Source organism: Labrus mixtus, chromosome 3 (assembly GCF_963584025.1).
Source record: "Labrus mixtus chromosome 3, fLabMix1.1, whole genome shotgun sequence".
Taxonomy (NCBI): domain Eukaryota; kingdom Metazoa; phylum Chordata; class Actinopteri; order Labriformes; family Labridae; genus Labrus; species Labrus mixtus.
The window spans coordinates 4,425,407-4,448,903 of NC_083614.1; the positions used below are offsets into that span (position 1 = coordinate 4,425,407).

Below are 23,497 nucleotides of genomic sequence, written 5' to 3' on the forward strand. Positions count from 1 at the left end.
TCATACCTCCACATATCATATGAAACCAGCTGATTATGAACATGTAATGCATGTGCTGTACGTTTAATGTAATCGTCCACATATTTAAACTCTTGATGAAATGAGGACATGGCGGACATGACTTCTGAGGATGAAGGAGATCTGCAGGCTCAGGTGAGTTTATACTCCTGTGAGAGAAACCTTCGGGAGAAAGTTCAGGAAACACTGATAAGTTTGTTTCTAGCCCTGCTGCTTGTGGTGTAGTGTTTGAATGTGGCCTGCAGAGAGCGTAGAAGTCAAACGCTGACTGTTTGCAGACAGTTTAATCATATCGGAGTTTAATATGTGCGAAAAAAAAGTCGAGGTGGATAAAAGAGAGACAGACATATATTTCAAGTCTGCTGTAGAAGAAATGCCGGGATAAAAATAAAAAAAACCTAAGCTATAACTGTGAAATAAAACATGCACACACACACTGCAGGTTTCTACCACTGTGTGTGTTTAATAACAAGTTTGAAACTCAGCAGATTAACAGAGCAGCCAAAACAGCATCAAACACATGAACACACAACAACAAGCACAACGTGACACCTGTATGTTTTATATTTGCAAGTGTTTTGTTTTTTTTCATTCTGTTTTGTATTTGTAGCACTGTTTAGATTTTCCTATTCGTAAAGCCCCTTGAGCTGCATTTCTTCATGATAGACCTTACAACAAAAATGATGATTATAAGAAGAGAAACGGGGGATGGCTGGTTGCTCATGTGGTCAAAGTGGATTTTAAAATGTAAAAAAAAGTGTTGGGTGCTCTTGGAAATCAGGGGAAAATGTGATAAACACAACAATGGGGGAAACCAGGCCCTCCAAATGGCTGAGTCAGTTAATTGAAAACCAAAGTGTTTGGATCACTGAGGTCTTCATAAGAGGTTTGCAAACTAAAAACATCTTTTTTAAAGATTAAGGCAAGGAGGGTTTATTAACGTGGCACATTTCACCAACAGGACAATTCATAGTGCTAAATACAAGACACCAAAAACATCTTGACAAAGAGAAAAAGACCCATAAAAAGAAGACGTCTAAAAATCCATTAACAATCACAGAGAGGATTAAATATGGAAATATGTTAACATATAAGATCCAAGAGAAATAAAGAATTATGTCAAAATGTACATATTCAGGATAAAAGGTAACTTTGCTCTACTTATTCAAACTAATTAGTACCTATAATTGTGTGTTTTGGTCCGTCAATAATAGCGAATGATTAGGTCAGATCTGGAGACACTGACTACAGAGTCTTACTGTCCCGACAGACACAGAGTCACAGGCTGGTCTCTCCTGATTGAAATGGATTCTGTTTAACAATCCCCCTCAGATCGTCTTCCTCAAGGTTAAGGCTCAAAGTTTGCTCCGTCTGTGTCATGTCACAGCTCACTGGCTCGTTCACACTTCTAGATACCCCTCTTCAGGGCAGGGGCTCCTTACACAGCCCAACTCTCACCAATCACAAATGCAGCTTCATCTCAATAAAGTCTTAGTTTAATCATTTATAATGAATTAAAACAAACAAAAACAGGGCTAAAATATAATGAGACAGGTTTAAAATAAAAGAGTAAAAGTCAAAGTGAAATGTGACTTTAAGAAAAACAACAACATTTAATAATTACAGAAACTTTAATTATTCTTAAATTGGGCAATTAACGATCAGTTTTGTGCACCTTTCAGTCTTATAGTTCTCTGAAGTTCATGAATACAGAGTCTCATCTTCCTGCCTTTTGAAAATGTCCTTCCTTGTTGTATTTTTCATACATGCATGTCCAACTTTCAGTAAGATGTTTCTTAACCTTAAGATGATTAAATGACTTCTTGAATTATTAAACTAACATTTTGGCACTATAGTAGTCACACTGCATGCTAAGTAACAATGTCTGATATTCAGCCTTTAGTTGTGTGCTAATGTTTTATGTTACACTATATTTCAATTCAGGACTCCAGACAAACGTCTGCATTTTAACTACACAGAGACTAAAAAACTAAAAAGTCAAAAGTGTTCAAACCCCAAAACGGTTAAATATGGTATTTAATGGTCTTTATTAATTATTTATTATTGAAATATTATACAGCGTCATCATTAAGTTTTGATGACTTGAACATGGAGCACATAAACTTCGACTGGATTTATTTTAATTCAGTTGCTTTCAGTGTTTCTGTGCCATCAGACTTTAAAGGTCACATATTATGCAAAATACACTTTACCATATTTTAATATTATATTTTTTTATGTGTCCCTAGTCCGTCTACAAACCCTCCAATTATGAGAAAAGTCCATCCTCTGTCTTTCTCCTGCTCAGAAAATGTGTGCTCATATAGCACGCTTCATCAGAATCAGAAACAGAATCAGGTTTTATAGCCAAGTACATTTACACATACAAGGAACTTGACTTGGTGTATTGGTGCAGAAACAGTTAAAGGACAATAAAGCAAAAATATCAAGAACTTAAATAATAAAATATAAGAAGCAATAACAAATATATATAATATACAAGTTAAAAATGTAAAAATCTAAGAAACAAAATGTACAAAATGTGCATTGAAGGAGTTGACAATCAAACACATTTGACAGTGTATGTAACCTAGTCACAGAGTGCATGTAAAGAAAAAAGGTTAGAGTCCAGTGGGCGTTAATGTAACACATAAAAACAGTTCCAGCCTTCACATAACTGTGATGTTTTACTGACTGTGGGGCTGATGAGAGTCTGGGTTATGTGGGAGGAGGGGGAGGGCAGGGACATTGTTCATGAGGCTGACAGCAGAAGGGAAGAAACTGTTCTTGTGGCGAGAGGTTTTAGTCCTGATCCGGGGTGAGAGGGGTCGGCCACAATCTTACCTGCACGCCTCAGGGTCCTGGAGGTGTACAGGTCGTGGAAAGATGGTAGATTGCAGCCAATCGCCTTCTCAGCAGAGCGGATGATGCGCTGCAGCCTGCACTTGTCTTTTGCTGTGGCTGCAGCATACCAGACTGTGATGGAGGAGGAGAGGATGGACTCAATGATGGCAGTGTAGAAGTGAACCATCATGGTCTTTGGCAGGTTGAACTTCTTCAGCTGCTACAGGAAGTACATCCTCTGCTGTCCTTTCTTGATGAGGGAGGTGATGTTCAGCTCCCACTTGAGGTCCTGGGTGATGATGGTCCCCAGGAAGCAGAAAGACTCCACAGTAGACACCGTGGAGTCGCCAATGATAATGGGGCTGGGGGGGTTGCATTTTTCCTAAAGTCCACAACATGACATCACAAAGGGCAGTAACCCCTCCCCCATGTGGGTGACACTCCCACAGCTAGGTGTTTGTTCTGCCCTCTGAGTCATCTTTCTCACCATTAACAATTAGGCATGGAGCAAGAAAGCTTCAGCTACCCAAGCCCTTCCAGAGAGGGGGCGTGGTCAGACACAGCTCATTTACATATTTAAAGGTACAGACACAGAAACAGCCTGTTCTGAGCAGGGCTGAAATAGAGGGGTTTATAGACATGATCAAATACAGGATCAGAGTGGATTTAGAACAAGAAACTTCACACACATGTTTTGAGGAGCTCTGAGATTTATTGAAGAGGAGAATAATATGTGACCTTTAATGATTATTGTATTTTATGGACTATAAATATTAAACAGAAACTTTATATCAATTTCAACACATATGGTTATTTAACGTTTTTCTTTATTAATTTCCCTCTGTTTAGATCGAAGAAGTGGAGGCTCTGTCTTCCATCTATGGAGATGAATGGTGCGTTATAGACGAAGCATCAAGAATATTTTGCATCAAAATATCCAACGGCTTGGACGATCCCAAACTGACGGCATGTTTACAGGTAAACAAATCAACTTTGGCGTGTTTTCATAGGAGTCTCTCATGCAGTTTTTTTGTAATCTGTTTTTTTGTTTTTCTTACAAATCAGATAATTCTCCCACCTGATTACCCCAGTGCCGCCCCGCCCATCTATCAGATCAAGTGAGTCGATTTGTCTTTCAGATGTGATCTCGATGTGATTCACTGAATTGATAAAAGGATCTCGCGCTCCTGGCCCTGCTCGGTAACCCTCTTTGTGTTTCTTTAGTGCTGCGTGGCTGCGAGGCCCAGAGAGGACCGAGCTGGCAAACAGCCTAGAAGACCTCTACATGTTAGTGCTTCTCTTTTCTAACCTCACCCAGGAAAACTGTTCAGACAAATTCTTCTCCACAGAATCCTTAAACGATTGTCTCCACCATCCAGTCTGTCAATCCTCCTTCTCACAGAGATATTTAATTGCAGGGAGCATGCCGGGGAGAGCATCCTCTACCTGTGGGTGGAAAGAATCCGAGAGTTCCTGCTGGAGAAATCCCAGAGCTCAGAAACAGGTGAGGTGTGAAAAATGAAATTCATGCTTCAGGGACACACTTACCTGAGCAATTTGGGTTCTTCTCCCAGCATATGTGCGGATTATAGAAATGAGGAAAGAGTCTTCAAGAAATGGGTTTTATGCATTTTATGCAGACGTTAATGCAGAGCTCTTATTTCTCGCAAAAACAGTGAATATAAAGACTTATTCTCTTTTCAGGTCCTACCTTTGTATTTTCATGTGGAAGCATGTTTTGTTTTTTCGGTGTAGTGTTTGTGAAAAAGCAGGTGCTTAATTCATTTATTACTTGTGGTACTTAGTCTTCCTAATGAGTCAACCAGAGAATTTTTTTTTTTCATCTTCCTCTAAAAGTTCTGATCGCATTACCTACAAATTGTATCTCTTACCCATGCTTATTGCTTCAACGTTGACACTTTATGACAATCTACAAAATATTTTCCAAAAGTCACAATAAAAAATAAGAAACATCCTGATAAAAGTGTCCAAAAAATTGCATTTGAAAGTTTCTAAAGATTTCTTATTTTAAGTTTTGATAAAAAGGTAAGAAATTTACATTTTTCAGAAAAGTCCTAATACATGTTTCCAAAAGTCTACAGAAGTCCTCCTCAAACCAAATTTGCAAAAAATCCTAAAGATAGTTTCCTCAATTTGTGTTTCAAATCTTCTGAAAATGTCTGTTGCAGAGTGGCTGAAAACTTAAGACAGTACTGTTCAAAGTTTTACTGAAGGATCTTTGGAAAGTTTCCAGACTTCCCAATGTAACAAAAATGTTTAATGTTTCAAAAAGTTAAAAAAAAAATCCTTTCTCAAACTTCCTAAAATATCTAACGATTTTCTGAAAAGTTCCAGAGGTGTCTGAAAATTCACGTTTCCAAATAAAAAAAGAAAATTCTGATTGAAAGTCACCAAATATAAGTTCCCAGAAATATTCGAATTACAGATGATTCCAAGAAATTCTGATGAATGTTCAGAGCAGTTTCCTTAAAATTCCCGAACGAAGAATTGAACTATCGTCTCAAAGTTTCTTAAATTTCCGATTTTCTAAAAAAAAAGTTTTGCATTTATTTTCCAAAATTTCCAACAAGAGTTTCAGAAATGTCCTGATAAATCTTTTAAAGGTTTCAGAATTGTTTTTGAAAACAAATTTACATTTCTTACATGTTCCAATAATGATCAGAAGTTTCCAAAAAAAATTCCAATGCAGGATTTCAAAAATGTAGTGAATGTTTATGAAAATATCAGAAGATTCCCACTTGAAAGAAAATCCAGATGAAAGGTTAAAAAAATTCAATTTCAAAAGTTTCTGAAAACGTTTTGATGCAATCGGTCCGTTATAATTCATTATTATTATAAGTTTCTGAAAATTCAGATTCAAAGCTTCCCTAAAACCTGCGTTGAAAGTTCCTGAAAATTTCAGATCATTCTTAGTAGAAGTGTCCTTTAATTCTGCACTCCCAGCCTTTCATTTTATTAGCAGGTCAGTGATTAAATTCATTTAAAATGAACGTATAACCGCATCAAAGGTTTAGATAAATCGTATGTTCCTTCCAGCCTGCTATGACTCTTTCTGTTTGATCTGTGCTGAAACGCTCCATGGTGAGTAAAAAGCTTGATCTGATGCTCTGACGCTGCGATAAGATGAACACAAAGGCTGCAGGGGCATTCAAAAAAACATGAGTCTGACTCTGAGTGACTGCAGTGAATTAAGATCCATATCTAAGTAACGCCTTCGGTTGCCCCGCAGGATCCTTTGAAGTGTAAAGAGAATAAAGGATGCCCAAATTAAAGATTTTCTACAGGTGCCACCCTGCAGAAGGTTTTTCAGGGAGGGGGGTCTCTGCGGTGTCAGGCGGTCCCTCTGAAAATATGAAGCAGCCCTCCTCTTTGTGGTGCAGCTAAATTCATTGTCTCGCTGTGATTCTTGTGGTAATAAGTGAACCTGGTTCACAGCATTTAAGCTCAGAGGAGACGGCTCGACGGCTGGTTCCCCCTTAGCTGACAGAGACACAGAGGGGAGAGAAACGGGGGGGGGTAAATAAGCACAACCAAGGGAGAGGAAAAGTGAAGAGGAATAATAGACCTGATGATGAATGAGAGCAGTTGTTTATTAACCTGAATCTGAAGACCCTCTTTCTTTTAATGAGTTTTCAGCTGTGTGTGTGTGTGTGTGTGTGTGTGTGTGTGTGTGTGTGTGTGTGTGTGTGTGTGTGTGTGTGTGTGTGTGTGTGTGTGTGTGTGTGTGTGTGTGTGTGTGTGTGTGTGTGTGTGTGTGTGTGTGTGTGTGTGTGTGTGTGTGTGTGTGTGTGTGTGTGTGTGTGTGTGTGTGTGTGTGTGTGTGTGTGTGTGTGTGTGTGTGTGTGTGTGTGTGTGTGTGTGTGTGTGTGTGTGTGTGTGTGTGTGTGTGTGTGTGTGTGTGTGTGTGTGTGTGTGTGTGTGTGTGTGTGTGTGTGTGTGTGTGTGTGTGTGTGTGTGTGTGTCATTCAGCTTCACTTTGTCAAAAAACAAAGGTCGTCAGAAGTGAATTTGGGTATGAAAAAACAAACAAAAACATAAATATCTTACAATTTATAACTTGTGTCTTTGCTTCTTCCTGGTCTGCACTTGAGATGCTGAGAGAGACATTCTGGTGGAGGGTCTTAGAAGTTCACACAAGCTGTCACTCTGATCGAGACTGGCCAATGGAAATAAGTCAATTGTATGAATTTGTTTTCAATGTAGGCGCCGCCCATGATTCACCTGCACAGTTTATGTTTGCAACCAAAACCTTTCAATCCAAAGCCAACTTTCTGATTAAAATCCGAAGCTTTTAGATCTGTAACAGATACACATTTGACGTTTCTCAAATGAATATTGCTGCTTTGATTTGGGTAATATTCAAATGTTTCAGGACATTTGTTTATTATATATACAGAACTGTACTGTACACCATGTCTTTTTGATTTAGGCAGTGCTCAAACATTGGGAACCTTTGTTTCCATGACAACAGAGCACTAATTTAAACTCACCTGCTAATCTTTTTGTATCTGATCCTTTTGTTCTACCTTACAGTGAACTCTGGACTTTACCATCCACTCATTAGCACAAACAGATTCTGCACTTCAAAACCTGCCACACTCAGAGCTGTGTTATTAAAAAAATCAAACCATTGGTCCTTTGAATCTGCAGCACCAGTCAGTCTGTGTTAATAGGTGTCCTCCATTAATGTGTGTGTGTGTGTGTGTGTGTGTGTGTGTGTGTGTGTGTGTGTGTGTGTGTGTGTGTGTGTGTGTGTGTGTGTGTGTGTGTGTGTGTGTGTGTGTGTGTGTGTGTGTGTGTGTGTGTGTGTGTGTGTGTGTGTGTGTGTGTGTGTGTGTGTGTGTGTGTGTGTGTGTGTGTGTGTGTGTGTGTGTGTGTGTGTGTGTGTGTGTGTGTGTGTGTGTGTGTGTGTGTGTGTGTGTGTGTGTGTGTGTGTGTGTGTGTGTGTGTGTGTGTGTGTGTGTGTGTGTGTGTGTGTGTGTGTGTGTGTGTGTGTGTGTGTGTGTGTGTGTGTGTGTGTGTGTGTGTGTGTGTGTGTGTGTGTGTGTGTGTGTGTGTGTGTGTGTGTGTGTGTGTGTGTGTGTGTGTGTGTGTGTGTGTGTGTGTGTGTGTGTGAGCATCAATGTTAAGGTCACATAATGCTAATAAGGAGCTCAGTGTGTGTTGTTTTAATGATGAGCAGTGAGGACCTTTATAGGCAGCAGGTTTGGGAGATATTAAAAGACATTTTCTTTCTTAATGTTTCAATATTTCGTTTAATTTTTTACAATTTTTTTTTTTTCAAGTTTTCAAAATTCACAATGTCAGTTCCAGAAATGTGAAGCTTTCCAAAAATTTCGTCTTGAATTTCTAAGGATTTTCCCCATAAACATCCCAAATTTTCCAAAGTTTAAAAAAAAAAAAAAACATGTTTGAAAGTTTCTTTAAAAATCTTACTAAAAGTTCTGAAAATTTGTGATTAATCTTTTCAAAAATGTTCCCGATGTTAGTTTCTAAAGATTTTCAAATATCCCAATAAAATTTCTGAAAAATCCTGTTGAAAGTTTCTCTTGAAATGTTTTCAAAATTCCCAGAATATAAATTTCAGAAATATCCCAATAAATATTTTCAGAAAGTTCGGCTTCCAAAGATTTCCAGATGTTTTGAAAAATTCCAAGTCAAAGATTAAAAAAATACACTGATGAAAGTTCCTGAAGCTTTATTTTTTTTTAAAGTCTTGATAATTGTTTTAAACAGTTTCTGAAAATGTAGGTTCATAGCTACCAAGCATCCAATTTTCTTTCTTAACATTTTTTTTTTTCAGTGGATCAGTCGGAAAACGTGAACATGACGGCTGAGGAGGAGGACGAGGATGACGATGAAGATGTTCCAGACATAGGGATGCTCAAACTGAACACAGAAAACGCACATCTCTTCATGCATCATGCACACGGTACATCAAAGATTGATAAAAAACAGTTGCATTTAAAACACACAAGTTTCTAACTGTGAACATTTCCTTGTGTAGATGAAGAGCTGCCTCCTATTAAACACGGAAACACGATCTCAGACCGACGCAGCACCTTCCAGCCTCATTTGGCCCCTGTGGTGACCCCCAGACAGGTACGAGTTCTGACATGAATTTAAATCAAATATAGGGTGCTTTATGATTGAACCAGGAAGACTAACAGGAAATGACAGCTTCTGAAAGTTTCAGTAGAAATAACTCCTCACGAGGATGTTGAAGGGAGAAGAAAAAAAATGCAAATATAATCATCTATTTAAACTGAACGATCATCCGGCTCGCTCCTGCAGGAGATCTCGCTCTCTGACTCTCACTTAACATACAGACGCTTCTTAAAAGCCTCCACCTGCTGTGAAGAGCTGTTTACACCTGAATATTTACAGACACAGCTGTTCTCAGGAGACCTGAGCAGCATTTTACATCCTCTCCTGTAATAACCTGTGAGTGTTCAGATCATCACTGAGCCAAGGAGCTGCTGAGTCTGAAAGCCTCTGATCCCTTCAGCTTTGTTAAAAAAGAAACTGCATGCAGCTCCAAAGTGTTTCAGTTTAAAAGACAGCGTGAAATAAACATACGAGTACATTTTTGTTTCCTCCTTTTCTGTGGTTCTGAAACATACAGACATCTGAAGTTGGTGTTGATGCCTCTTTATGACCTATTTACGCAAACCAGATGTTACGTTCCCCGAGATGGCTAGGGTATGATGGGAGTAACAATCCTAATAAAACCCAGGGAAAAGAATAAGGAGCTAAGTATAAGCAAATTTAACAACAATTTATTTACAAAATCACAAAACTAAACAATATACTTTAACCCAAAACACTCTTAAATAAACCATTAGCACAAAGTATTTCCACCTAGGAAAACACTCTCCTTCCACAGACGGAGTACAATTATGCCAAGGTTTCTCAGAGTAGTACACAGCCGCGTGGTCCACTAAACACCGGCTGCCAGTTCCCTCCTGCTCTTTATACTCTGCCCACTGGTCGCAGAGTGGGCACAGGTGTGCTTGATCAGTGGCTGCAGTGAGGCAACACCAGGAGGGAACACAGGAGAGAGGGGAAGAAAACACACACAACGGCACGTAACACCAGATCATCAGATAGAAGATGATCATTTCATTAGGTATTTCTTTTTTTTGGGGCTTTTTCTGCCTTTATTGTAGAGCTAGGACAGTGGATAGAGTTAGAATTCAGGGAGAGAGAAAGGAGCCACAGGTCGGATTCCATTATTGGCCGCTTGGAGGACTATAGCATGGGGTGCACTACCCACTGAGCCACCAGCGTCCCAATAAAGTTATTTAAGCTTTAAACATCAGGTGTTAAACAAATCAATGAATATCTCACTGCAGAAACGACAACAACAAAGATAATTCTAAAGATAAACCTTTTACTGTTTAAAGACAGCAGGAGAACAACAATTAAACAACCCCGAACAGGAAAAACGGTGTAGATAATGTATGTGTGGTTGGATATTTGTATTTTATTTTTATTTTAAACATGTGTGTTATATTTAATTCTAAGACTCCAAAGAATATCTGGCAAAGGAGCTGCAGTGTAAAATGACTCAGTTACATTTACATTGGTCTGCATGTTGATGAATGTTCAATGTCCCTCTCAAATAAATAATAAAGGCTCAAGTAGATAAATGATGAAAATGCAGCCCTTACTTAACAAAACAAGATCGTGAATACAGAGCCATGAATATTAATACATGCATTAAAAAACAGCGATTAAATATTGATAACAAACAACATGAGTTTGATAAAGATAAGCAGTATGATCATGTTTAAACGGCAGGATTACACCTAATGAAGAGCTTTGTTACTGTTTATAAATATTACAGCTAAGAGATGCTCAGCACATAAATCTGCTTGTAGAGGTTCTCTTCACACCTTTTACCATGATCATGATTCGGTTTATTAACCTCCAGCAAGGATTTTTACATTCAGTTGACAAGCCTGAATAAATGTTGTATTTCATTTCATGTTAAGTTAAATCCTATTCTTATTTTTTATATTTTAAGTGCTTTTTTATCTATTCTTATATTGTTTTATTTGCTCTGATAACATGCTGCTGTAACACCACAATTTCACAGTTTGGGATCAATAAAGTAATTCTATTCTATTCTATTCTAATGCATTTAATCAGAATTTATTAAAATGTGAAACAAATAATGAGATACTGTAGTTTATTAAAATAAAGATGCTGAAACAAATAAAGAATAAAACATTTAGTACTGTAAACCGCCCTCGTCCCTTTAAAAAAAAAAAAAGGAACGATTCTGGTGATAAACAGTGGATAAAAGTGTCTTAGAGTTCATGTTTAACCATTAAATTCTCAGTTTTATTTCCATGAAATTGGATTTTTCTGATTAGTGGTTCACTCTTTGTGCCGTAGTCAGCAGTATGTTATGATCTGCATTCTCTCCACACTGACGCGGTGGGGAAATTGGCTCATTTTCTTCAACATCCTCTCTCACATTTTTGACACTTTTCTGCAGCCGAGTGCAGCAGAGAGTCGCCGTGTCAGCAGATTTATTTAACAGAAGAGTCATGACGCTTCTCTTACTCTTCGGTCCTCCCTGTCCTCTGCTGCAGGTTAAAATGGTTCTGGAGAAGTTGTGTGAAAACAAGAAGATTGCAAGTGCCACGCATAACATCTATGCATACAGGTCAGTAATGTCATCCACCTATTTATGATGTAACACCTTTTTTTAGGAATTAATTATGCAAATGATGAAGTCAGAGTTACAGTGTGTCTCATTAGTGCAGAAGAAGAAAAAGACAGGAGGTCTGTGTGTCGTCTGTAAAGGGCATCTTTCTGCATCAAAGGTCAAAAACTGCACCAGAGACAGTGAAGACTCTCACATAGTGCTGTGTACAATGTGCATACAAGTGTGTGTGTGTGTGTGTGTGTGCACAGTATTTCTTTGTGTGTGTGTTTGTGTTTTTGAAGCCTGTCTGAGTGCAGTTTTCTGCAGCGTCGGGGTGTAATGAGGTCGATGTGGAGCAGCTCGTGCTGCCAGGACGGTCATTACTGCTGACATTTCAACCACTTTATAAACTTTCTCTGTGAAGAGGCTACAGCTCCTCTCTCTCTCTCTCTCCCTCTCTCTCTCTCTCTCTCTCTCTCTCTCACTATAATATCTTTATCCTCCGTCTCCTCATGCCGTAGCTGTTGATCTTATGATTCTTTGTTTTTTTTTGTTTCTTTTGGAGGATACACTGTGAAGACAAGAACAGCTTCCTGCAGGACTGTGAAGATGACGGAGAGACGGCAGCAGGAGGAAGACTGCTCCATTTACTGCAGGTCATCTTTTTATTTAAGAGACTTTTATTTTGTAGGATTTGTACCACACAGCATGAAATGTATACACATGTATTACACAAACCACAGAGGAGCATTGGTTGCTTTACAGGAGCAAACTGTTCTGTTAACGGACACCTCGAAGAGCGTTCTCGTACCTGATACCATAGTCACATGTTGAAGAAAAAGGTTTAACTTTCTGTTTTGATTATTAGCTTTCAAATGATTTGAAAATTGAATTGAAGAAATTACAGGCTTTGCGACTAACTCATTGCGATTACATCACAAATAACACAACAATATGTAACTTTTCCACCTCAAGCATTCTATCGTTCTGTACACAGCTGCTTGTCCCGCCCCTATGGAGCTATTATTGTGGCAAAACTATTTGAATATGCACCCACAAATGCGTAAAAAGATCCACAAATGTGTAAACTAATCTGCAAAAATGTAGACCAATTTTGAAACATTTACTTATTTATTAATGGCACCTTTTCAGCTGTAAATCCTGAAAATACACAAATGATCGCTTACAACTGAGGCGGGCCTCTCCATTGGCTGTCATTTTACACTCCTGCCGTGCAAGATCCACAAATGCGTACACATATCTTCAAATGTGTGTCTGACGATCTGCAAACACGTAGTGGGGTTTGTTGCCCTGAGCTCAGGCTCACAGGCTATGTCCGCTGTACCACCCAGTGAATTCAAGACGTACATTACTGAGCGGATAGCTGTCGTGGATGCAGTTTTACAGAGGAGGCTACGATGGAGGGTCCAATATGTAGTTTGTGTTTTTGAAATTTGTTTCCTGTACAGTGCGGGTAAAGCGGTACGCAGCCTGGCAGCCTAGCCTGTGAGCCTGAGCTCAGGTCAACCAATTTGTGGCTCTTGCACGGCAGGAGTGTTGCAAAAGTCACGTGTAAAATGACAGCCAATGGAGAGGCCCACCTCAGTTGTTAGCGATCATTTGTGAGTATTTTCAGGATTTACAGCTGAAAAACTCACTGCCATTAATAAATAAGTAAACATTTAGAAATTGGTCTACATATTTGCAGATTAGTTTACACATTTGTGGATCTTTTTCCACATTTTTCCACAATAATAGCTCGATACGCCCCTCTCTTTTGAGCTACTGTATGGTTCTTTTTCGGCTGACTCTTTGATATTCAGGTTCAAAACTTTCATTTTTTTCCTCTAAATTCAGTTTTCCACAGTTGCAGGCTACCAGCGTGTAGAACGTGGTTCTGAAAAGTGTTTAAAATAGTGACAGGATTAGATTAATATGAAAGATGCCTCAGTGTTTTTCATTTAGAGTCTGAACATACCTCAGTATGTCTCTGGCTTTTTAGCAACATCTCCCTGGTCCCGCCCCCTAGTGTCTGACTCACACATAAACTGAACCTCTCTTGTTTCATTATCCGTGCTGTTGAAAGGCTGTAAAAATCTACACAATTGAAGTAAAAAATGTCCAAAGTTCATGGTTATGGATTTGAATTTGATCACATTCTCTGAGCTTTTCTGTCCTCCAGCTCTATACAAACCTCCACACAGCATCTCTCAGCTTCTCACTTTCTCATCAGTCAGAAAAGAATAAACACCAAAAGAATCCAATAGATGAGTCAGTGCGGTTCACATTCAGCTTTGGCCTTGAATTAATATCACATTGTTAAGTTTTCTGTCTGCATCCAACTTGCTTTTGGCTCCTGCATATTTAGAGTCTGTTCAAATCTGCCTCCTTACTTTTCAAATGCTGCATCATTTTGTCTTCTGCTGCTGATTTCATATTAACTCACTTTGCACTGACTGTCACAGTTTACTTGAGCCGTAAGTATTCTGTTGAACAGTGGCACCTCATACACTTTTTTGGCACATCATTTGAAAAAAGCCATTCAAAATAAAGAGCGACAGGATGTGTTTAGAAGATGGATATTTACATTTTAGAATTACTAAGTCGATATTTAATGACGCTGTTCTTTTATATTGAGGAGACTGGATTAGGCGCTCTAATAATTATTTTCTAACTGTAATTAAGTCGGCCATTTTGTTTAACTTGAGTTAATTGTTTTGTAGTAATTAGTTCAAATTGAGTCTCAATTCAGTACAACAAAACAATCTTCAGCATGTTTTAAGCTCTTCCTTCACTGACGAGCACATCAGCGTGATTGTTGACATTTGGAAACAGCCTCAGCAACAATTAAAGGAAAACAGAAAATGACATTCGCGGCAAAACATTTTGCTTCATATCAAAGATGGATTACATTTTGATTAAATAATAAATGGAATTCTTTCATTCCCAGTGCATTTAAATGGTTCTGTTTGTTTGCTGATTCTAAAGGGTGAAACTGTTTTAAAGCCACAATCTACCACGCCTGACTACATAAAATCAGCCCCGACTTCAAAATCAGTTAAGACGACTGGAGAATGGGTTCTTAAATCAGCCTGAAATCGAGCTGTGTACGGCCTTTTTCAGAAGTCTCTATTGTACCGCTGATAACTTATCAAGATAGCAAGAATAAATCAAAGACCAAAATAGTAAAATATGATAGGCCTCTAATTTAATGACCGGTTACTGGAAAAAAAAGACTGAAAATGACAATGCTAACTTTCTTGAATGGTATAATGTTTTCTTCTTTTTTTTAGCTTGTTAGCATTCTAATATTAGCTTATTTGCACCAAAGGCAAAGTAAACCTGGGGCTGATGGGAGAAAAATACTTTTAGAGGTGTTTGGTGTAAACACAAGTTAGATAAATGAAACATGAATGGTTAAGTATTGATGCTTCTACTTTATTCTTCTTGTCGTTTATTCATTTGCACTAAAAAAATCACTCAAAACTCCATTAAAATCTTAACCCTAATGGAAATGAACCCCAATCTCCTTCTGATGACAGTAATGTGGCAGCAACAATTGTTTAAGTCTGCCTAACCTTAAAGGTTTCCCAGGATTTGGAAAATAAATAAAATCTTGAAAAAACAAACAAACATTGAAACAAACCAAAATTATTGCCATTATTATTTTTGATTGCCTAAGTAATACATTATTTTATTTTATTTTTCTCTGTGATTCATTCGATTAATGACCCTTATTGAATTCAATTCATGGTAAAATGGACTCATATAAATATAGTTATAAAATCACATTGCCCTGTTTTGGTTCAGTTACTTAAAATATTGTATTTCATGATTTGCTTTGAGTCTAAAAGGGTTGATTTCATGGGATTGCCTCGCCATCTTAATGTGAATCATGATGTGACCTTATGAAAATGATATTAAGTCCTTAACGGTTGAACTCACTAGAATAACCCCCACACTTCTTCTGTTATCATAATGAGTACATTTCCACTCCAGAGAAAATAGTCCATGGTAATAATTTTGCACAATTATTAATCTGTTCTTGTCACACTTGTTCCTGGCAGTCAGATGTGCTCTGTGATTCACACACACACCCACCTCACACTGAAACGTGTGATTGTCCACACACTTTGTGTCTCGATGAAAAGTTTCCTCTGTAGTTCTGTCGTTCTTCTTAGCAGCAGATGTCGAGTAGTAATGAGAGTTTCTCCCAGAACAGATCTGTGACTCATGTCAAAGTTCATTCAGAAGATGACAGCGCTCCTCTCTGCCAGCGTGACCGTGTGAGAGAGAACGATCTGTGTGAAATACAAGTTTGGATCTCAGAATCTGTGAACTGCAGCACAGGATGCATATGAAACAAGCTGTTTGACTCACACACTAACCACACTGAAGCTTTTTTTCTTTAACCTTGTTTTTTTCCCCTCACGTCTTAGAGAAAGTGTTTCAGCATATACAAGCGTTTATTTTGTAAACGATGATGGGTCCCTTTTTGGAGTCAAATAGAGCAGAAAGCATGGGTATACCTGTCCTTACCCTGACAACATGTCAATCTGGACAGAGGTGTAGCACCAGAAATCTAGTTTAAACAAAAGTTCTATTACACAACGAAGTTTACACACTACTAACATTTAAGGTGTTTGATCAGCTGAGATAGTTCAGAAGTATGCAGAGGTTACACCTTAAATGTTACACCTAGCTCCTAGTAGGTGTAAAGTCCTCTGTAAAGCACGGTTGTCATGGCGATGGTTTTGAAAAGGGGCAAAACTTGGAGGATAAGGATTTTAAAGGGATACTTCACCCATTTGCATTAATCTTTGTATCATTAGAAACCTGGTAATATTTTTGAATGGTCGTGCATCCCGCCCACATTTTCCCCTGAGATGTGAAATCTTTGTATTTCTAAGTCTGAAAAGGAGCTTCCAATGACGCAAAAACCGTATGTTTGCGTCACTGGAAGCTGTTGTGGTTAGCAGGGTGAAACTACAACGCTAGTTCCTCATATTTTCGACCACTGAAGCTACAGACCAATCACAGATCAGTGGGTGGGAACTCACTCCCAGAATCGAAACTTAATGTCCGCCATATTGCTTGGAAGCTATGCTAACGATCATCAGGCTCTATGGAGAAAGCTGATAATGGCGAAAAAACATAAATATAGCGGCGAGACGACTGCTGCTGACAAGCTGCTGGGGCTGCCGTGACACAAGACCGGCCTGTCGGCAGCAACCGTCTCACGGCTATATTGCTATATTGCCGCCGCAGCTCAGCATCTGAGACATAAGGCCTGCCTGTCGGCGGCGGTGAGGACGAGGAGCCGGGGCCGGCTCGAGCTGGGGCGGACTGGTAGTGTCGGTGCTCTCACTGTTTGCCTATGGACACAGACATAGAGTCTGTTTTCTGACAGGAATTTACAAGATCAATTCTGGAAGAAATCTCGGAATCAGGCAAAGTGATGCCCCATCTGTACCATCTTTAGAGGTAGTAACAAAGGCATTACAGGGGCGAGAGCAGATCAGCTGATCCAGTGGGGGAGAACAGTGCTGTGTGTGTGTGTATATGTCTGACTGTGTGTATATGTGAAGCTCCCTCTGTCCAACGCTCTCCCGCAATTCTGCAATAACTGAGGCAATGCAAATTCACAGAATCAACATGAGTGTCTTAAGGCGCGATGATGGCAGAGCTTCTTTATAATTGCAGTCTGGAACTTAAGACACAACTTACACAGAGCTGGTGTGACAGGCCACATGTCTGTTTTTACCAAATATGGTCACTTATTGCTCTTTAAAACAAGATGGCGATAGCCAAAATGTCAAACCTAAAGCTTCCAAACCATAGCCAACAATTGATTGGATGATACAATCCAGCAACATCCTTTTGGTATTTGTATCGTTTTAACCAGTGTGATCATTGGTGAGAGCTGATTAAAATGAGAACTGAGGTGACGTCCTGCAGCTGACTGACCCACTGTAACTGCAGTGATAGCATCTTCTGTTCTTCTGATTAATCTCCTACTCGTCACCCTCTCAGCATACGGAGCAATTTACATGAAGAGCTCTTCTCCTTAATCTATTCTTCTCTAATCTCAGTCCTCTCCACCATCCCTTCCTCTCGTTTCCTCTTTTAGATTTTTCTGCTTTCTGTTCAGAGTGAGGAGATGAATAAAGATCTGATCTGATTAATAGTGTCAGCAGCCAGATGTGTGAGTCTCCTCCACTGACAGATTGCACTTTTTGTGAAAGACAAATTCTCCTCTTTGTGTTTAAATCAACAGACGGCCATTCAGGCCAATTTGCTACTTCAGAGATAGATTAGAAGATTAATGTCAATTTAGTCTCTGGAGTTCATAATAAAGATGTAAGATGTGCTATAAGCTTCAACTGAGGAAGCAAAGCAATAGACATTTTATATTTACTCATGGCTTGTATTTTATACATTTGTATTCCAACAACAGAAAGGCACTGGGATTTCTGGGATGATGCTGTTGTTCGTCTACCAGCTGCTTAACCCTCAGGCATCAGTTTAATTTACTACCCTCTTAAGTCACTAAGGACAAAAATGTCCATGCCAAAAAACTGATATAAAAATAGAAGAGATTGATATTCTTTTCTACTTTTTTCTGCATACATCTCTTAAACAACTTCAGCTCTGCTCAAAACTACCAAACATGGTAGGAATTTAACCCTTTAAATGCCAGTATGATTACATGATTCTGGCATTTAAAGAGTTAAATTCCTGATAATTATTCAATATTTGGTAGTTTTGAGCAGGTCTGGAGTTGTGGAGATATCTTCTGGAGATAAAGAAATAAATATCAATCAGTTCTATTTTTATAGCAGTTTTTGTAAATTGGACATTTTCGCCCTCAAATGTCCAAACAGGTAACTACATGTTAAATCTGATGCTACACAAAAACTAACAATGCATCAAAGTCAATATTTTGGATAATCTTTGACATATCTAAGACTGATTTAAAAAAAAAAAATCATCCAGCCACCAAATATTTGTTATATGGAAAATAACTCGTTTTTGTGTTTTCTTTTTTCATAAATAACAACAGTGACATCATGTAATCAAATTGGCATTTAAAGGGTTAAATTCCTAAAAATGATTGAATGTTTGGTAGTTTTGAGCAGGGCTAGAGTTGTTTAAGAGATGTATGCAGAAAAAAGTAGAAAAGAATATCAATATCTTCTATTTTTATATCAGTTTTTTGGAAGTGGAGATTGTTGTCCTTAGTGACTTAAGAGGGTAGTAAAAATGTTTCTCAGTGTTCTATTGATCTATTAAAAAAATTAAAATGTGCATTCTAAAATGTGTCAAGAGAGAGTCTTTCTTACAAAAATGTGTTCCATATGCACTAACACAGACAAAATGATGACCAGATAAAGAGGAAACATTTTCCCAAATGAACAAAAATGTCCATAATGATGCATGAGGGTTAAAGGCTTAGGACCAGTTTCCACTAACGCTGTGTTTTGCTCTGGCAGGGCTCTTTTCAGTGCTCGCAACCTGAGGGCAAAATATGTTTTCAGTGAAGGAAAACTAGATTAGGAAATATGCTCATATAACTTGATTCAGACCATCAGATGATTCCTCCACCGTAACCCATATGCTGTGAAATGCTCAGCCAACGGGGGAAAGCATCGTGTCACAATTGATTATTTTCATCTCTTTGCTCATATCTCAAATTCACACTCTTTTTTTTCCACATTTACCGTGTGTCTGTCTGTCACCACAGATCCTGGATGTGCGTAATGTCATGGTAGTCGTTTCTCGCTGGTACGGAGGTATTTTGTTGGGTCCTGACCGCTTCAAACACATCAACAACTGTGCCAGAAACATCCTGGTGGAGGAGGGATTCACTGCCTGCATGGTGAGGATCTGTCATCTTCCTCTGAAGCGTCATCACTCACATCTCACTCTGCTGTCAGGTTGAGATCCGAGCCGGGAAAACACCGCTCAGGTTCCTCTGAAAAACAAATAGATGTGATTAATTTTTTTAGCATTTTGACTAACAAAGTCAGATACCCAGAGATTGGAAAACTTTCAGTCAGATCATAGTGACAGGTTACAGTGAGAATCTGCTCTATTATCATAAAGCAGAGAGTCTGTCAGGTCTGCTTTGTGTTTGCACAGTCACTCCTCAGGAGCTGTCACATTAGGGATATTGCTTCATTTGAAGTGTGTGGATGAGATCAAATAGGCTCTACTCGCTCTCTGCAGCCTGAAGTTTGGTCCGCTCTGCTTTGAAGTCAGCTTTCTGTTCTGTAAAAAACATTCAGCTGATAACACGATTGACCTTTGAGCTGCCACCACGCCTAGATTAAAGGTAGTCTGAACCCGCCTCGACTTCAAAAATCTGCTCTGATTTCACACAGACAGCGGAGGCTCAGTTTCCCCTCAATGTGAAGTCTGGACCAAGTCTGTATAATTAAAAGGGCTACTTCCTGTGTGGGGTGACTTAAAACAAACTCTAATGATTGTGTTACTCTTCAAAATGAGGAGGGCAGATTTTAAACCAATTTGAATGAATAAACTGTTATTGTATTAGCAGTTAAATATAGAGATCAAAAGTGACTGCACACTCTTTCTGCAGCTTTAGTTCCTGAAGTAAATTCACCCAGTTCAAATCCTCCATTGACATTTCACAAAATCGTTATATGAAGAGATTGATACCTGGAACCAAGACAACCAGCTACCCATCATTTTATTAATGTAGGCCCTCATTGCCGGTCAAATGTGTTGTCTCAGCTGTAATGGAGCTAACTGCCACTAGTTGGGGCTGTAACTCTAGTTAATTTGCCGTCTTTGCCCCCTCTACTGCCTGGATGTAAACAAGAACAGTGGGTGGACGGGGCAACTTGGAGGAGCAGAGCAGGTAGACTGTCATATAACCACTCAACCGGAGCAATGTACAACCACAGCTCAGGCATGTGGACGTTAACCTGCAAATAGGATTTTTTTTTTCGTTTTTTTTATTTAACCTTTATTTAACCAGGAAAAAGTCTCATTGAGATTAAAAATCTCTTTTACAAGAGCGTCCTGGCCAAGACAGGCAGCAGCACAATTACAGGGTTTCAGACATAAAACACATAAATACAGGAATCACAAAAAGAACCATTCATCAGAATCTGTCATAAGTCATCAGCAACAAAGCGATCAAAAAGGGCAATATGAGTTAGCTAAAACATCTACAGTCAGTTATTTCTGCCTCCAGATCATTAAGACCAGATCATAATACTTGAACGCCCTTTTTCCTAATTCAGTACGGGCTTTAGGGATGGTTAGAAGGTGTAAATCCTGCGAGTGAAGATGGTAACTTCCATTACTTTTTTTGAAGTATGTAGCTCTGTAGATAGGATGGAAGCAGACCGAGAATACCCTTATAAATAAAAATATGCCAGTGGTTTAGTCTACGTACAGACAAGGCAGACCAACCAACCCGAGCATACAAGGAGCAGTGGTGCGTAAGGGCTTTTAGATTAGTAATAAACCTCAGTGCCCCATGGTAGACAGTATCCAGCGCATGTAGGCTTTGCGAGGATGCATGCATGTAAATAGCATCGCCATAGTCTAGCACCGACATAAAAGTGGCAGCAACAAGTGTTTTTTTGGCCTTAAATGAAAAGCAAGACTTATTTCTAAAATAAAATCCTAATTTTAACTTGAGCTTTTTTTTTTACCAATTATTGAATGTGAGGCTTAAAAGAGAGAGAATCATCAATCACAAATCCCAGATATCTGTATTGAGATACAGACTCGATTTCAAAGCCCTGAAAGGTGGTGATAGCAGGAAGGTTCAGTAGCTTTGATTTTTAGTTCGAGAACATCATGAGTTTCGTTTTATCAGCATTCAGCGCAAGTTTTAAGTCACAAGGTATGTTGTACAGTATTAAAAGCAAGTTGTAGCTGACAAAGGGCCTGATTTGGTGTAGGTGCAGAACAGTATATCACAGTGTCATCAGCATAAAAGTGGAAATTTGCATTAATAACATTTTGATCAAGACTATTGATATATAAAATGAAGAGTAGTGGTCCCAGGACTGATCCCTGGGGCACGCCTTTGGATACTACAAGGGAGCTAGAAGTGATGCCTTCTGCCTGCACGCACTGAGATCTTCCAGAAAGGTAGCTTTCAAACCAGCAGACCGCTTTGTCTGATAGTCTGAAGTCTTTGCTTTAGTATTGCATGATCTACAGTATCAAAAGCCTTTGATAAATCAATAAAGAGCGCTGCACAATGGTGTTTGTTGTCCAAAAATTCTATAAAATCACTGACCACTTTTAAGGCCGCTGTAGTTGTGCTGTGTTTTTTCCTAAAACCAGACTGAAAGTCAGATAAGATATTGTTTGATAGTTGGAAATATTTCAGTTGTTCGCTCACAATGGACTCCAGAACCTTAACCAGGACCGACAATTTGGAGATGGGTCTATAATTATTTAAGACTTAAGGGTACCCCCTTTCAACAAGGGAAGAACAAATGCAGATTTCCATATAAGAGGTATTTCGTCAAAAGAAGGCTGTTGGTGATAACACTGCTAATGATAGCAACATTACAAGATTTACCTGCAGAGTAATGCACAGGCAAATTGAAAATAGCCATCAATTGGTTGCAGCTTGAATTGAACCAGTAGGGATATTGTAAATAGAACAGCTAAAACATTCTGTTTTCTGAGTTTAAAAAAAAAAAAAACTCTCCTCTCCTGGTGCCTCATCTGTACCCGTGGTTTTTTGAGATAAAGTGTAAATTGGAAAAGGGACAATAACTCCGGAGAAGAGAGCATGAGGACAATTTTGCAACAACTGAATTGCACAATCGATTAGATAAAATCCCTCACCACTCGGGTTGGAATGAGTGTGAAAATAGACAATGATAGAAAAACAGAAGCTGAATCGTCGGGGGTGACACCCTCAGGACCTCTGAAGGGGAAAGATTGCTGCTGCCAGTTATTTATTTTGAAGCATTTTTTCAAGTTTGTTATTTAAATGTCATGTGTCTACTTCCTGTAAGCCTTAAACTGCAGGAAAATCCAGACAAACATGGGAAGAATCATTCAACATTAGCTTTTTCAAAATAAGACAGTTTGTTTATTCAGTCTTTTTCTTTTTTTTTGTCCAATCTGTTAAAATGTTCCCAGACCTAAAAGTCATCAGCCTAGATCATTACTATAATAATAAGTGGATGATGTTATGAGCGTACTTAAGAACGCAGCGTTTAGTTTAATGCAATTACAGGAATATATTAAAACAGCGTGGAGCGACTTAATCAGTGCGTCGTGATTTGCACATTTCAGCACGAAGGGGAAACACAGCAGGAGTCTGTGCAGAAGAGTCCCCAACAAAAAGAAAAACAGAATTGACTTATTAAATATGTGGAAAGCTTCGGCAGCATTAAAGCCGAGCGCTCATGTCAGTTCATTATTAGTCTGTTCATTCTGTAATCCTTTTTTTTTTTTTGTTTCACAGGATGAGGCCAACAAATCAGCGTCAAAGAGCAAAAAGCCGAAAAGCAAGAAGACGAAATGAATTTCAAAAGAACAAGAGACTTTTATTGTAAAGGTCGCTTTTAACCACCACAGGTGTTTCTCACCATTTAAAATAATGAATTTAAAATACTTACAGTGGCTTAAATGTCTTGTGACTGTGATTTTACCTTATAGTTTTATGAAGCTGCAGCATTTGGAGACGCCTTGTAATGAAATGTTTACAGAGCACTGTGTTGTTATTAAACCCGTCAAACTCAGACATGAGCAGAACATTTCTTTTTGAGTCTCTCACTGAAGTACTTTATTAAAAAACATTATTATGACACACTTGAACCGATGATATTTTTGTCACCATCCAATCTGAATGAACGCTCTTCTTCCACCTCCATGTTATGCATGAGTCCTCGCCCTTGTAATTCAACTTCCAGTAATTGAAATTCAAACAAAATTCATTCAGTGTTT

General features: G+C 38.7%; 1 protein-coding gene across 1 annotated transcript; it reads left to right on the forward strand.

The window, feature by feature from the left end:
* impact (impact RWD domain protein) lies at positions 1 to 23,294 on the forward strand. The gene is made up of 11 exons (XM_061028564.1): positions 1 to 153; positions 3,712 to 3,840; positions 3,928 to 3,980; positions 4,087 to 4,149; positions 4,281 to 4,366; positions 8,687 to 8,815; positions 8,891 to 8,985; positions 11,487 to 11,560; positions 12,108 to 12,198; positions 19,287 to 19,421; positions 23,016 to 23,294. Exons 1-11 carry the CDS (start codon positions 109 to 111, stop codon positions 23,073 to 23,075), a joined length of 960 nt encoding a protein of 319 aa, XP_060884547.1. The 5' UTR covers positions 1 to 108; the 3' UTR covers positions 23,076 to 23,294.
* Positions 23,295 to 23,497: the final 203 nt, after the last annotated feature.